At 41.5% G+C, this 13,426-nt stretch overlaps 1 protein-coding gene across 2 annotated transcripts in view; it reads right to left on the reverse strand.

Annotated features, from left to right (window-relative positions):
* The window catches only part of mindy4 (MINDY lysine 48 deubiquitinase 4), a 186,465-nt gene that overhangs the window by 117,690 nt on the left and 55,349 nt on the right, over positions 1–13,426 (reverse strand). For both annotated transcript variants that reach the window (XM_043690847.1, XM_043690846.1), the window contains exons 6-7: positions 10,144–10,196; positions 3,348–3,454 (exon numbers count right to left, since the gene is read on the reverse strand). In XM_043690847.1, the coding sequence (XP_043546782.1) occupies positions 3,348–3,454; positions 10,144–10,196 (160 nt within the window). The remainder of the gene's footprint in view (positions 1–3,347; positions 3,455–10,143; positions 10,197–13,426) is intronic.

Raw genomic sequence — 13,426 nt, forward strand, 5'->3', positions numbered from 1 at the left:
GTTCCCATGCATCTCTAACCTGCATCGTACTGTCAGCTTCTACTCCTGAATCAAATTTGGTCCGACATAAGGGATACCAATCTATTACCTCCTTACCACCTTATGCTTAACCTTGGATGCCTATCTGTTACCTGGTCAATGATTCTCATGCAGGTATACAATCCAAGGTTAAATGATCTTGATCAGCAAACCATTTTCTGATATATTACACAAAATCTGCATTAAGTTACCTATTTGTTTAACTCTGACTTGTTAACTGTTTTACTGTCAAGGTTATTTCAACAACTTACATTTACAATCTGGGCTTTGTGTATAATAAGATCACAGGACAGGACTGCACAGGAACAGGCCTTTCAGCCAACATGTTTGTGTCAACCATGATGCCATTCTAAACTAATCAATTCTTGCCTATACATGATTCACATCCTTCTCTGCCTGTTCAGATGTCTGTCAAAATGCCTCTTAAACTGCAGTGGGTAGTACACACTGCTGCTAATGAGCATCAGTTGTGGAGGGAGTGGATGTGGTGCCAGTCAAGCAGACTGCTTTCCCAGGATGGTGTTGAGCTTTTTGAGTGTTTAGATTAGATTACTTACTAATGGAAACAGGCCCTTCGACCCAACAAGTCCACACCGACCCGGCGAAGCACAACCCACCCAAACCCTATTCCCCTACATTTACTCCTTCACCTAACACTATGGGCAATTTAGCGTGGCCAATCCACCTAACCTGCACATTTTTGGATTGTGGGAGGAAACCGGAGCACCCGGAGGAAACCCACGCAGACACGGGGAGAACGTGCAAACTCCACACAGTCAGTCGCCTGAGGCGGGAATTGAACCCGGGTCTCTGGCGTTGTGAGGCAGCAGTGCTAACCACCGTGCCACCCGTGTTGTTGGAGTTGTATTCATCCAGGCAAGTGGGGAGTAATCCATCACCATCCTAACTTGTGCATTGTAGACTGTGGGTAGGCTTTAAGAAGTCAGGTGGTGAGTTGCGCACTGCTGGTTCCCTAACCTCTGACCTGCTCTTAACTCACTGCACTTATACTGGACTTTTAGTCTAGTTCAGTTTCTGGCCCAACAAAACATCCAGGATATTAGCAGAGAGAATTCAGTGATGTTAACACCACTGAATGTCAAGGGATGATCAGTAGATTCTCTTTTGTTGGAGGGGGTCATTGCTTGGCATTTATGCAGCACAAATGTTACCTACCACCTCTCAGCCCAAGCCTGGACATTGTCTTACTGCAAGGATGAGCATTTTAAAGGAGGCATTGGTTAACTGAGAATCAATTTGGTGACCACAGGGCAAATGGGTTATCAGGATTTGGCACAAGTACAGTGACAGGCAGAGTTTTAGATGAGTTGGAGTTTGAGTGAGTTTATGAAGGGCATAAGGTGGAAAATTAATGCAAAGTGTGGGAGGGCTGACATCTCCAACCCAAGTATCCCAATGCTCATGGCCCACAGCCTGAATGGTTGGCAGCTGAATCTCTATGTAGAAACATAGAGCATAGAGTCACAGAGATGTACAGAAGAGTAACAGAGCCTCCAGTCCAACTCATCCATGCCGACCAGACATTCTAAATTAATCTAGTCCCACCTGCCAGCATGTGGCCAATATCCCTCTAAACCCTTCCTATTCATATGCCCATCCAGATGCCTTTTAAAGCATTCTAACTGTACCAGCCTTCACCATTTCCTCTGGCAGCTTATTCCATACACACACCATCCTCTGCATGAAAAAAATTGCCCCTTAGAAATCTTTGTCCTCTCACCCTAAACCTATGCCCTCTAGTTCTGGACACCAGGGAAAAGACCGTCTCTATTTACCCTATTCATGCCCCTCATGATTTTATATATCTCTAAAAGGTAACCCCTCAGCCTCCAACACTCCAAAGAAAACAGCCCCAGCCTATTCAGTCTCTCCCTATAGCTCAACCCTGACAACATCCTTGTCAATCTTTTCTGAACCCTTTCAAATTTCACATCTTTCCGATAGGAGGGAGACCAGAATTGCACACAATATTTCAAAAGTGGCCTAACCAATGTGTACAACATAGTAAAATAAGAGGAACAGTAAGTCATTTTGTACTTCTATCTAATCCACCAGTCAGTAGAATCATGGCTGAACATCCAACTCAGCATCTGTTCCTGCTTTCTCTCCATACCCTTTGATCTCATTAACCCTAAGAACCATATCCAACTACTTCTTGTGAGTCTTCAACATTTTGGCCTCAACCACCTTCTATGGCAGAAAACTGCACGACTCAGAGTGAAGACATTTTTCATCTGATTTTTAAATGGCCTATCCCAAATCCTTAGACCACGACCACCGGCACTGCACTTGATGTTTATTCATTCACCGGATAAGGACACCTCTGGCTAGGCTAACATTTATTGCCCATCCCTAATTGCCCAGAGGGCAATTAAGAGTGCACCGCATTGCTGTGGGTCTGGAGACACATGCCGGCCATACCAGGTAAGGATGGCAGATTTCCTCACCTGAAGGACATTAGTGAACCAAATGGGTTTTTCAAACAATCGACAATGGATTCATGGTCATCATTAGACTCTTTATTCTGGATTTTCTTTTAAACTGAATTCCTCCTGAATTCCATATCTGATGACACTCATTTGGTCAACAGGAATATCCTTCCTATATTTACCACCTACTTCTATTAGAATGTTATGGAAGGGATATTGGTAAGGTCCCCCTTCATTCTTCTGAATTCCAGTGCACAAAGTCCTAACTGACTCAGCCTCTTTTCATGTCTCTCCTGTCATCCCAGGAGAGTCTGGTAAACTTAAAACTACCAAGCCTACAAACATGGATTCCTAACACTTTCCACCAGTTATAAAAACGGTTGCCAAACAGGCCATGAAAGCATACAATGTTCAAAGTGCTCACAGGTACATGTGGCAGCTGCCCAATTCCATAGGTGGTTAGGAAGGATGGGCTACCTGCTATAATCTAACAATGCCTTGGGCTTCACATTCAACTCTCCACAGGGATTTCAAGTCTCCCAGTCTGCCTTCAGTTACAATTAGGAGTGAAATACAGATTGTGGTTTAGTCTACGACAGGAGGAATGGGCAACATAGTCAGAGTTTGGCTTCACAAATATCACCACACCTTTCATATAGTAGCATTAGATGGGTTATCTTGAACAGAAACCTGGATCAGTTTTCCTCATGCGATCTGAGGGGCAGAGGTTGGATTGAGGTTAAACTTGATAAATGTGCCATGGCTACACTATGGACAGAAATGTAAAAATGTTCATGAAGTCTATGGTGGTAAACTAACGCATTGAAACACCATAAGAATGAAATCAAAATAACTTACTATTGCAAGAGACAAGTCAATAGGCTTCGAGTCAATGTGATGTTTACGAAGAGAACTGACAGGTGCAATTTCATCAACTTCTTCCAAATCGTCATCATCAATATCAGCTGCAAAATAAATCAGACAAACCTTCAGATTGCACTGAATAATCTTAAACTCATATAGCTAAACATAAAGGACTAAGTCCACACTGTATCAGACTCTAGAGCAGTGTCCTGCATTAGAGTAAACAGGTTGATGAGTCATTGATAATTAAAGGAGACATGGCATTGAAGCAGACAGTATAATTAAGCTCAAGAAGCATTTTGAGTGTATCTGGAGAAAAAAAAAGGATTGAGTGAGAGGTATGTAGTTCAGGATAATCTCAGAGAGATTGTACCTAATGGCCTACTCCTTTAAATCAATGGTCCTTATATTTCAATCCTGTATATTAAACCTGGCCCATCTATTTCGTTGGTCAGCTAATTGTAGCAGCACAGACTGGAATTGTGCATCTGCAGCAACCCCAACTCAGCAGGCTCTGTTGAAACTGCCCAGTTCGTTGAAATTTCTGATTAGGCAGTAATCCTACAATTGGATCCCTCTAAAACAGCTGCTTAAAGTCAGAAACTTTGGAAGGTTCCTACTCAGTTAAACGTTACCCAAGAAAAGTTAGCAGATGAAAAATCTACACTAATTTCTGGTTAACTATTAAACTGAACCCTTGATTCACTGCCAACAGCACACACTCACACAACTCTCTCTCATCCCTCAATCCACCAATCCAGTCATCCATTCCCTAGAATCTATTACTGCTCTGATATCCAGCAGACGAGACACAACAATGCCCTAGCCATCTCACTAACATGACGTACTTAGCCTCACACAGAAGTTGGCAAGGGGTTGGCTGTGCTACTGGACATTTAAGTCATAGAACAAACACTTACTGCTGCAAAAGGAATTATGGTTTCTATGCAGATCTTCCCGGCTGGATTCAAGGGATCCTGGATAGATCTGTAACAGGTTACAGAAGGTCCAGGAATCTCCAGCACAGAAGACATCTGAATGGCACATGGGCAATTGTCAAATCCAATCAGAATCAGAAGTAATGTTGGCCTATCTGGGCCATCAACACCAATTGCAGGAAAATCAACGGTTACTTGTTATTTAACATAGCAACTTCACAGATGCACTGTTCATGGATTCACATCTATGCAAAATGATCGTTACTAATACTAGGTATGAAGTTACAAGACATGCCACTCCCAATCCCTCTCCCAAATCCTGTGGTGCTGGAAATTGGAACATCAAGGTCAAGTGTAGAGGATGAGCTAATTGGCAAGAAAGAATATGTAGCCCCTATTTAAATTCACACAGTAGCCTTTTTTTACAATATCAGTTATAAATTCAAATCTCTCTACAATTCTATAAATTCAATGGCCATTTTTATAATGGAAATTTCCAACAGAAACACCATTCTGTAACTGTATTGTTCTGCCAGTGGAGAGGGCAGGTGGAGGCAGAAAAAGAAGCTTGAAGAGTGGAGAAGGGATGAAAGGAAGAGAAGAGGTACCTACACCACAAGGTGTTCAAGGTGGTTCACCAGTTAGGGCAGTTAGGGATGAGCAACAAATGCTGACCTTGCCAGTGACACTCAATCACATGAAAGAATAAAACAATGAAACTCAGAGAAGATGGCAACAGGAAGATGGGGACAGGTAGACATTGGGAAATTATTTCCACGTAGACAAAGTGCAAACCCCCATGAATCAAAACATAAAATGATCAGTAACCTGGTAACCAGAAATTGCCTAGATACTAGCATGGATAAATTAGGTTCAACGATGTTATCAATGCCGTGAGTTTTACATGATCCTATGCTATTGAGAAGAACCTACTTTTAACACGATGAGATAAATATACCAATAAGAAAGATCATCTAAGATAACAATTTTTTTCAACATACAACAATGACGCACAGTTAATGAGTAAGCACTTTGTCTCTGTCGAACTAATCGTTGCAAAATCATTAAAAAGGACTAGCGATGACATAAGAACATTAAGACACCAACATATTCTTTGGATACTTAATAAAAAGGAAAAATAATAGTAAGGGTAGGGTCTATAAGGGATATGTATGATAAACATATAGGTAACGGCAGTAAAATTAGAGAAATACTAAAAAAATGCTTTGCTTGCTTTTATAGGGAAAACGAAGTGGTGGACATGGCGTCATAAAACATTAATTCACAAAGCAAAGACAGGAGGTGGAACTAATTGTGAATTACAATGAAAATGTAGAGAGGGAAATACCCACTGTTCAGGATGAATTAGGCATATTAGAAGAAGCTAGGGAAACTATAACATGGCAAAATTACATAGACATGCAAACTCATTAGAAAATGGAACAGTGCCAAAGAATTGATGCACAGCTAATAAGATTTTAACGCATTAAAAGAGAGATAGAACCAGTCCAGGGAACTATACACCAAATAGTTTCATGTCAGTGGTTGGAAAGATAATAGAATCTTTAATCAAAAATGGAAGTGAAAAATATCTAGAGGCTGAAAATACAATAAGGAGTAGTCATCATGGATTCCAAAAGGGAACACCATGCTTGATCAACCTTATTAAATTTTTTGATGTAATAACAGATCAGACAGACAAGGGTAATTTAGTAGGCCTAATATTTTTGGACTTACACAAGAAAAAGTCAAGAAAGGCAGACTCATAGCTAATTACAAAACAAACTGAGTTGGGGGACACAGAAGTAGAACAGATAGCAAGCTGGTTACCAAAGAGACTAAAGGGCCAAATGTAGTTACTCAGACTGGCAAAAAGAGGATAATTTTTTTTCTAAAATCAATTATGGGATCTGGTCATCACTGTCGAGACCCACTGGGGAAGACGGCAAGTTGCCTTCTGGAACATTGCAGTCCCAAACATGTAGGTACACTCATAGTGCTGTTTGGGAGGGAGTTCCAGAATTTTAAACCAGCAACAGAGAAGGAATGGCAATATCGTTGGAGGGAAACTTGCACTTGGTGGTGCTGTCATGCATCTACTACTCTTGTCCTTTTAAGTGGTAGAAATTGCAGGTTTGGAAAATGCTGTTGAACAGAGCTTGCTGTCAATGTGTACCAATCTTTATGGTACACATTGACATTTATTCCCTCACTGCCAATGCACAAATGCGATAGACAGAGTGGCAATCAAACAGGCTGCTTTGTCCAGTAGTGGGGTTAGAGTTTAGATTAGATTAGATTAGATTACAGTGTCGAAACAGGCCCTTCGGCCCAACAAGTCCACACCGACCTGCCGAAGCGCAACCCACCCATTCCCCTACATTTACCCCTTACCTAACACTATGGACAATTTAGTATGGCCAATTCACCTGACCTGCACATCTTTGGACTGTGGGAGGAAACCGGAGCACCCGGAGGAAACCCACGCAGACACGGGGAGAACGTGCAAACACCACACAGTCGCCTGAGGCGGGAATTGAACCCAGGTCTCTGGCGCTGTGAGGCAGCAGTGCTAACCACTGGGCCACCGTGCCGCCCACTAACTCATCCACCCAAGATGGTGCACAGGCATTGGGAAACAGGAGGGGAGATACTTGCCACAGACTACCCAGCCACTGACCTGATCTTGGAGTCATAATGTTACATGGCTAATCAAATTCAGTTTCTGGTCAATTGGTACCCCCAGGATATTTATAGTGAAGGATTCAGTGATGGTAATGCATTGAATGTTAAGGGGAGATGGTTATATTCTCTCACTGGAAATCGTTTTTACCCAGCACTGTGTGATGCCAATGTTCCTAAGATCAGGATTGGGACCATTATTCACCATTTAAGGAAATGTTTTGTACTGAGGCTTTGAGGATGCAATTTTAAAATTTGCATATAATGCCAACAGGGGTTGTAAGGTGCCCTATGCATGCAGGTAGAGAAAGTAATCAAGAAAGCTCATAGAATGTTAAACTTTATTGCAGGTGAAATTGAGTGCAAGGGTAGAGAAGTTATGTTTTAGTTATACAGGGCATTGGTAGGATTGCATCTGGAGTAGTGTACAGAATCGATTACCATACTTATGAAAGCATGTTAATGCTTTGGAAGCAGTTGCAAGAAGGTTTAGTAGACTCACACCTGGAATGAGTGGATTGTCTGATGAGGAAAGGCTAGATAGGCTCAGCCTATATCCTCCTGAGTTTAGAGGAATGAAGTGATTTAACTGAAATATTCAAGACAATGAGGGGACTTGACTGGGAGGAATTGGAAAGGATGTTTTCTCTAGTGGGAGAATGTAGAATGAGGGGTCATAGTTTAAAAATAAGAGATTGCCTATTTAATACAGAGATGAGGAAATATATTTTTCACGTGGAGGGCTGATTATCTTTGGAATTCCCTTCCTCAAAAGGCAGCAGAGGTAAATTATTTAAATATTTTTAAGGCAGAAGTAGATAGGTTCTTAATTACAAGAGGATGAAAGATTATCAGGGATATGCAGAAATGTAGAGTTCCGGTTAAAATCAGATCAGCCATTATTTTATTGAATGGCACAGCAGGTTTGAAGGGCTGAACAGCCTATTCTTGTTTCTTATTCATACGCTTGTAGTTAACAAAGAGGAGGTCTGCAATAGAATGCAGTTACACATTTAGAAACAAGCAGAATGGGTGTGTAACTTGTTAATGCACTTCAATATCAATAAATAAATGTTAAGTTATACATTTTAGTAGGAAGAATAAGGAGGCCATGGACTTCTGAGAAAACAATGCATAAATGAGGTAGTCGAGCACAGCAATCTGAAGGATAAACAGCCAAATCACTGGCAGTGACATAGGTTAGGAAGGCCATTAAAATGTAAATAAAACAGATGGATAGAATTGAAAAGAAGTGAAGTTTTGTGAAACTTGTGTCTTAGAACCTTAGTCATACCAGACTCTGAGTTACAAGCATAGTTCTAGTCTTCGTATTATAGAAAGGATTGAAACACTGAAGGATGTGCAAAAAAGATTTAGTACCCAAACTCTGAAGTTGTACCCTTCAGGAAAGGTTCACCATGTTGGAGCTCTTTTCCCTGGAACAGAGACTAAAGGGTGACCACTTTCCAAGTCGTCAGAAATAACTGATGCTTAAATGTGTGTTCAGGGACACAGTTTAACTGACTTTACTTGTAACAACAGGTAAACTGAGCTACACAACAAACTGTTCCAGTACCAACCTGAAATGTTGATGTCATATATGAGATTTATGTATATAGTTCGGATTAATTATTTTGGATTTTTTAAATGTTGACCTAGTGGCATATGGGTTGTGTGTGTCTGAAGGGGTTTAATGTTTAACTTGCAAGTATTTCTGTAGCTAGCGATGTATTTTGAAAGAGTATTAGAGAAACACTTCCTAGAAAGTAAATTTGGTTTTGTTTACATTGGGAGTGTTTATCAGCAAATAAAATAAACAATGTAATGCATCTGGCTTTCAGCTAGAAGATTCTGGAAATGATTTTTTTTTACAGTCAGGGAAACACCCAAAGTTTGTGGAATTAAAAAGATTAAGTTTCAATGAGGGCAGTTGGCTGAAGTCTAGGACGAGTCTGGATATGTAAAGCAGTTGACTCTGAGAAAGGGTAGTAGTTTAGACTGTTAAGAGGTTACCTCAGCATAAGAAGTTTCGTTTTGAAGTCAAAGACCAGATGGGTCTGGTTAAGACCCTGAAGTGGTTATTTGAAGCTGATGAAGTCTAAGCTCAACTGCATGAAAAGGCTCTTAGATTTTCAATGTAAGGAATTGAAGCCACAGTAAAATGAAGCACAATAGGTACATGAAAGAGAAGGCAATTCTCTCTCTGGTGTAAATACTATAACGGAGTACTTTTGCAAGTAATGGAGATTATATTTTTCAAAGTCTTACACACTATATACAAACAGTTTGATTTATTCTATTTGATCTCAATTTCTTTTGCATAATAAACTATTGCTTTATTGTTAAGGCCATATCTCCAGCATTTTGCGTTTTAGTGAAAAACTACATTGTTAACACCAAAACATGTTCTATCAAACCAGATTTCAGTCTGGAATTGGACTTGTTCAGTAATAGCATCAGCTAGGATTATATCATAGCACCTTCCTAACCTGCAATCTTCTTCCTGACCTCTCCGCCCCCACCCCCACTCCGGCCTATCACCCTCACCTTAACCTCCTTCCACCTATCGCATTTCCAACACCCCTCCCCCAAGTCCCTCCTCCCTACCTTTTATCTTAGTCTGCCTGGCACACTCTCCTCATTCCTGAAGAAGGGCTCATGCCCCTTGGATGCTGCCTGACTTGCTGCGCTTTTCCAGTGACACATTTTCAGCTTACACCATAAAACCCCTCTCTGCTACACTGGCATCAAAATACTGAATTGAAGGTAATTAATCTACCTTTCCTCCAATTTATCCCATGCATAATTCCCAAATCAAATCATAGGATAAATTGATGTCTTATCCCCAGGCCTAGGCTAGTGTAACTAAGACAGCAGCTGCACAAGGAAGCACCAAATTAAAATTAACAATTGTTCCTTTCTCTCTTCACGAAGGGATCATTGCTCTCGTCATATTTAATACTGCTTCTGTAGGTCAACTTTTAGGAATTCATAATATTCATGAGTTTTCACAGAGAAATCAAAAACATATTCTAGATATCATAAATTTATTGTGAGGAGGTGAAGAACACGCACTCCTTAAGCTTTGTAAAATCATTTAAAACAGTGTTCCAAAATATGTGAAAGGTAACTCAGATCTAGAGAGGGTTCAAAAGTCTTACAAGCAGTACCTATCTGCAGACGTTCTATCAGTTGATTTTCAGGAGAACACATAGTGGGCTTTCTGGAAAGCAAAAATAAGATGTTATTATACGTGAAGGTAGCCAGCTATTGTGTTAATGTGCCCATGTAAAGCAGGACAGAGGTAGAGTTTGAATCGCTGACTACTGGGCAGATTCATTCTTCACTGCACTAAAATTGTTGCAAAGGATTTTTCCACCCCCTCCCTCCAAACCAAAAGTCATCGTAACTGTTATTAGTACATTCATGTGATCAGCTATTCTGAGTAGTGAAGGGAATGTCAGCAGGCTGTTGACTTTTAAGGACCATCACAATCAGACATAATACACACAAAGTGTTCACACAAGCATTATCAACATGTCAAGGCTCCAAAATGCAAATCACTGGTGGATTTACCCCTCCATATCCCAGAAGCAACAAAATAAACTGCAACCACATCAGCTGAGATCATGTAACTCAGCACAGACAGGGAACAAACCTGGTAATTCCATGGCCTGTATGGCTCAACCATACAATACATAATACAGTTGGTTCTGCTATAACACAGCAGTTCCGTTCTCATACAGCAGCACCATTTAAACTAATCGGGCCAGAAATGCGCTATAACCAAAACACGTTTTAAAAGTTCATGCTTTAGAAACAGTGCCCCATTCATCAGTCGTATTACAGTGAATTTGCATTAATGAAACGAGTGTTATAGCAGAACAACTTGCACCAGCTGACCCACTCTCTCCCATTCATTTCAATGGTCTAGTGAATAGATGTGGGTTTGTTGCAACACTGAAGATGTAACAATGTGGGAAGCATGGCTGTTATTTCATTCAGGTAGCCACCACCTGCTCCTTTACCAGTTGCTATTCACCAAGAATGCAGCACTTAGATATTTATCTGATTAGATTAGATTAGATTAGATTACTTACAGTGTGGAAACAGGCCCTTCGGCCCAACAAGTCCACACCGACCCGCCGAAGCGCAACCCACCCATTCCCCTATATTTACCCCTTTACCTAACACTACGGGCAATTTTAGCATGGCCAATTCACCTAACCTGCACATCTTTGGTCTGTGGGAGGAAACCGGAGCACCCGGAGGAAACCCACGCAGACACGGGGAGAATGTGCATACTCCACACAGACAGTTGCCTGAGTCGGGAGTTGAACCCAGGTCTCTAACGCTGTGAGGCAGCAGTGCTAACCACTGTGCCACCGTGCCGCCCAAAATACAAAGAAAATACTGCAGATCTGGAGAATGAAAATAACAAAATGCTGGAGAAACTCAGCAGGTCTGGCAGGATCTGGAGAGCGAGTGAGCGAGCGAGAGGAACAAACATTGTCAACATTTTGAACTATTGCAGTGAAACAAATTGTGCTAAGCTGCCACAGTGTAAAAATCAGCAGTGGAAACCAAATAGTTTCACAAATTCATGGTTTTCAACTTGATGAATAGCTCCTGATTAGGGAGCAATCTAGTGCAACAGTATTTCTTGCATTGTGTGCTTTTAATGTTTGTGCCACAGTTGGTCCGTCTATTGCATACTGATTGCTAACGGCAGGTTTTACTGAGCAAGGTCAGTGTAAAAAATATTCATTGGAATAGAGAAATTACCACAATCACTGCTTTATCGGGTCTGCTCTCCCATACATATATAAAAGCCCTGATAAGAGCTCAAATTCTAAGGGGCAAATCTTAACCCGCCTCAGCAAAGAGGCAGCGTGGTGACAGTACTTAGCAATGCAGCCTCACAGTGCCAGAGACGCAGGTTTAATTCCAGCATCGGGTGACTTTCTGTGTGGAGTTTGTACATTCTCCCTGTGTCTGCATGGGTTTCCTCAGAGTGCTCCGGTTTCCTCCCACCCAAAGATGTGCAGGTTAGGGGTGGTTTGGCCATGATAAATTACCCATAGTGTGCAGAGATACGTAGGTTGGGTGGGTTAGCCATGGGAGGGTGCAGGGTTGCAGGGATAAGGTGGGATGCTCTTCAGAGGGTCACTGTTGGGCCAAATGGCCTGTTTCCACACTGTACAGACTCTATGATTCTAAGAGAATGACATGTGGAGGTAGATTAAAATTATAGCACGTCTTAAAGGTGAATTAATGAACCACCAATATGCTCATGAACAGTTTAATAGAGACTGGGAAAGAAAAACAACCTGAAGAGGCAAGTTTTATGCATCAGATTTAAATAGAATGATAAAGTTATTGGTTGCAGGCCAGACTTTGTATCAAGAATTTTGACGGCTGAAGGGAGGCAAGAACAGGTAATTCAGCATACAAGCCATCTTTTCAGCAATGTTTATGAACCAGGAGGAGGGCATTCGCCATTGCCAACCAACTCTAACTGACCTGCAGCTTCTCCAAGGCCCGTCTGCAGTCCATGAACAATATAAACTCCCAAAGATTGCACCCCACCCACCACCCGAACCCATAATCTCTCTCACAGTATGCAAAGTCCCTCTCCATCTGACAAAACAAGAGGCCAAATTATGGCATGCAAAATTTAACGCAAATAAGCATGAGGTGACTCATTTTGGTTGGAGAATAGAAAGGCAACATTTTTTTAATGATGAGAACTTCAGTGCTTTGGTGCAGAGGGATATGCATATCTTCATGCATAAATAGCAGAAAACTGCTACACAGATACATCATTAGACTCTTAATTTCAGGGTTTTTTTAAAAATTGAATTCAAACTCCACCATCTGCTGTGACAGAATTTGAATGTAGATCACCAGAACATCTCGGGACTAACTTTCCTCTTATTAGCCACATGGAGCAGCTGGAGCTGCAGATGAACTCCCAATAGAGCTTAGAACATAGTGGATAGCAATTTAGCAAGCTGGTCACGCCATAAGGGCTACATAGGCAGAGACGTGTTGGGTAACTACTGAGAAGGCTAGAAAGCATGGTCAAGTAATGCAGGAGTCCCTGCTGGTCAGCCCCTCTCAAACAGACACTCTGTGTTTGATACTGTTATCGGCAGGGGGTTCTCTCAGGGCAATGCGGCAGTAGCCAAGTTTGTGACATTACAGTTGGCTCTGCTGCTCAATAGCGGAGGACAAAGACAGGGAGGACAAAGACTGGGAGGAATTTAGTGATAGTGGACAGCAGCAGGATTAGGGAATTAGGTAGTAAAATTTGAGAGTAACCTCCAGTGCCACGTGCATAGTATAGGAATATGGGGATAGGTCAGATGGCTGAAGAGTTGGTGTAGGAGGGAGGGCTTTAAAAATAATATTTCCGAACATTATCTGGGATCACTTTAATGTGAAAGGATT

The sequence above is a fragment of the Chiloscyllium plagiosum genome, chromosome 5 (genome assembly GCF_004010195.1).
Source record: "Chiloscyllium plagiosum isolate BGI_BamShark_2017 chromosome 5, ASM401019v2, whole genome shotgun sequence".
NCBI lineage: Eukaryota > Metazoa > Chordata > Chondrichthyes > Orectolobiformes > Hemiscylliidae > Chiloscyllium > Chiloscyllium plagiosum.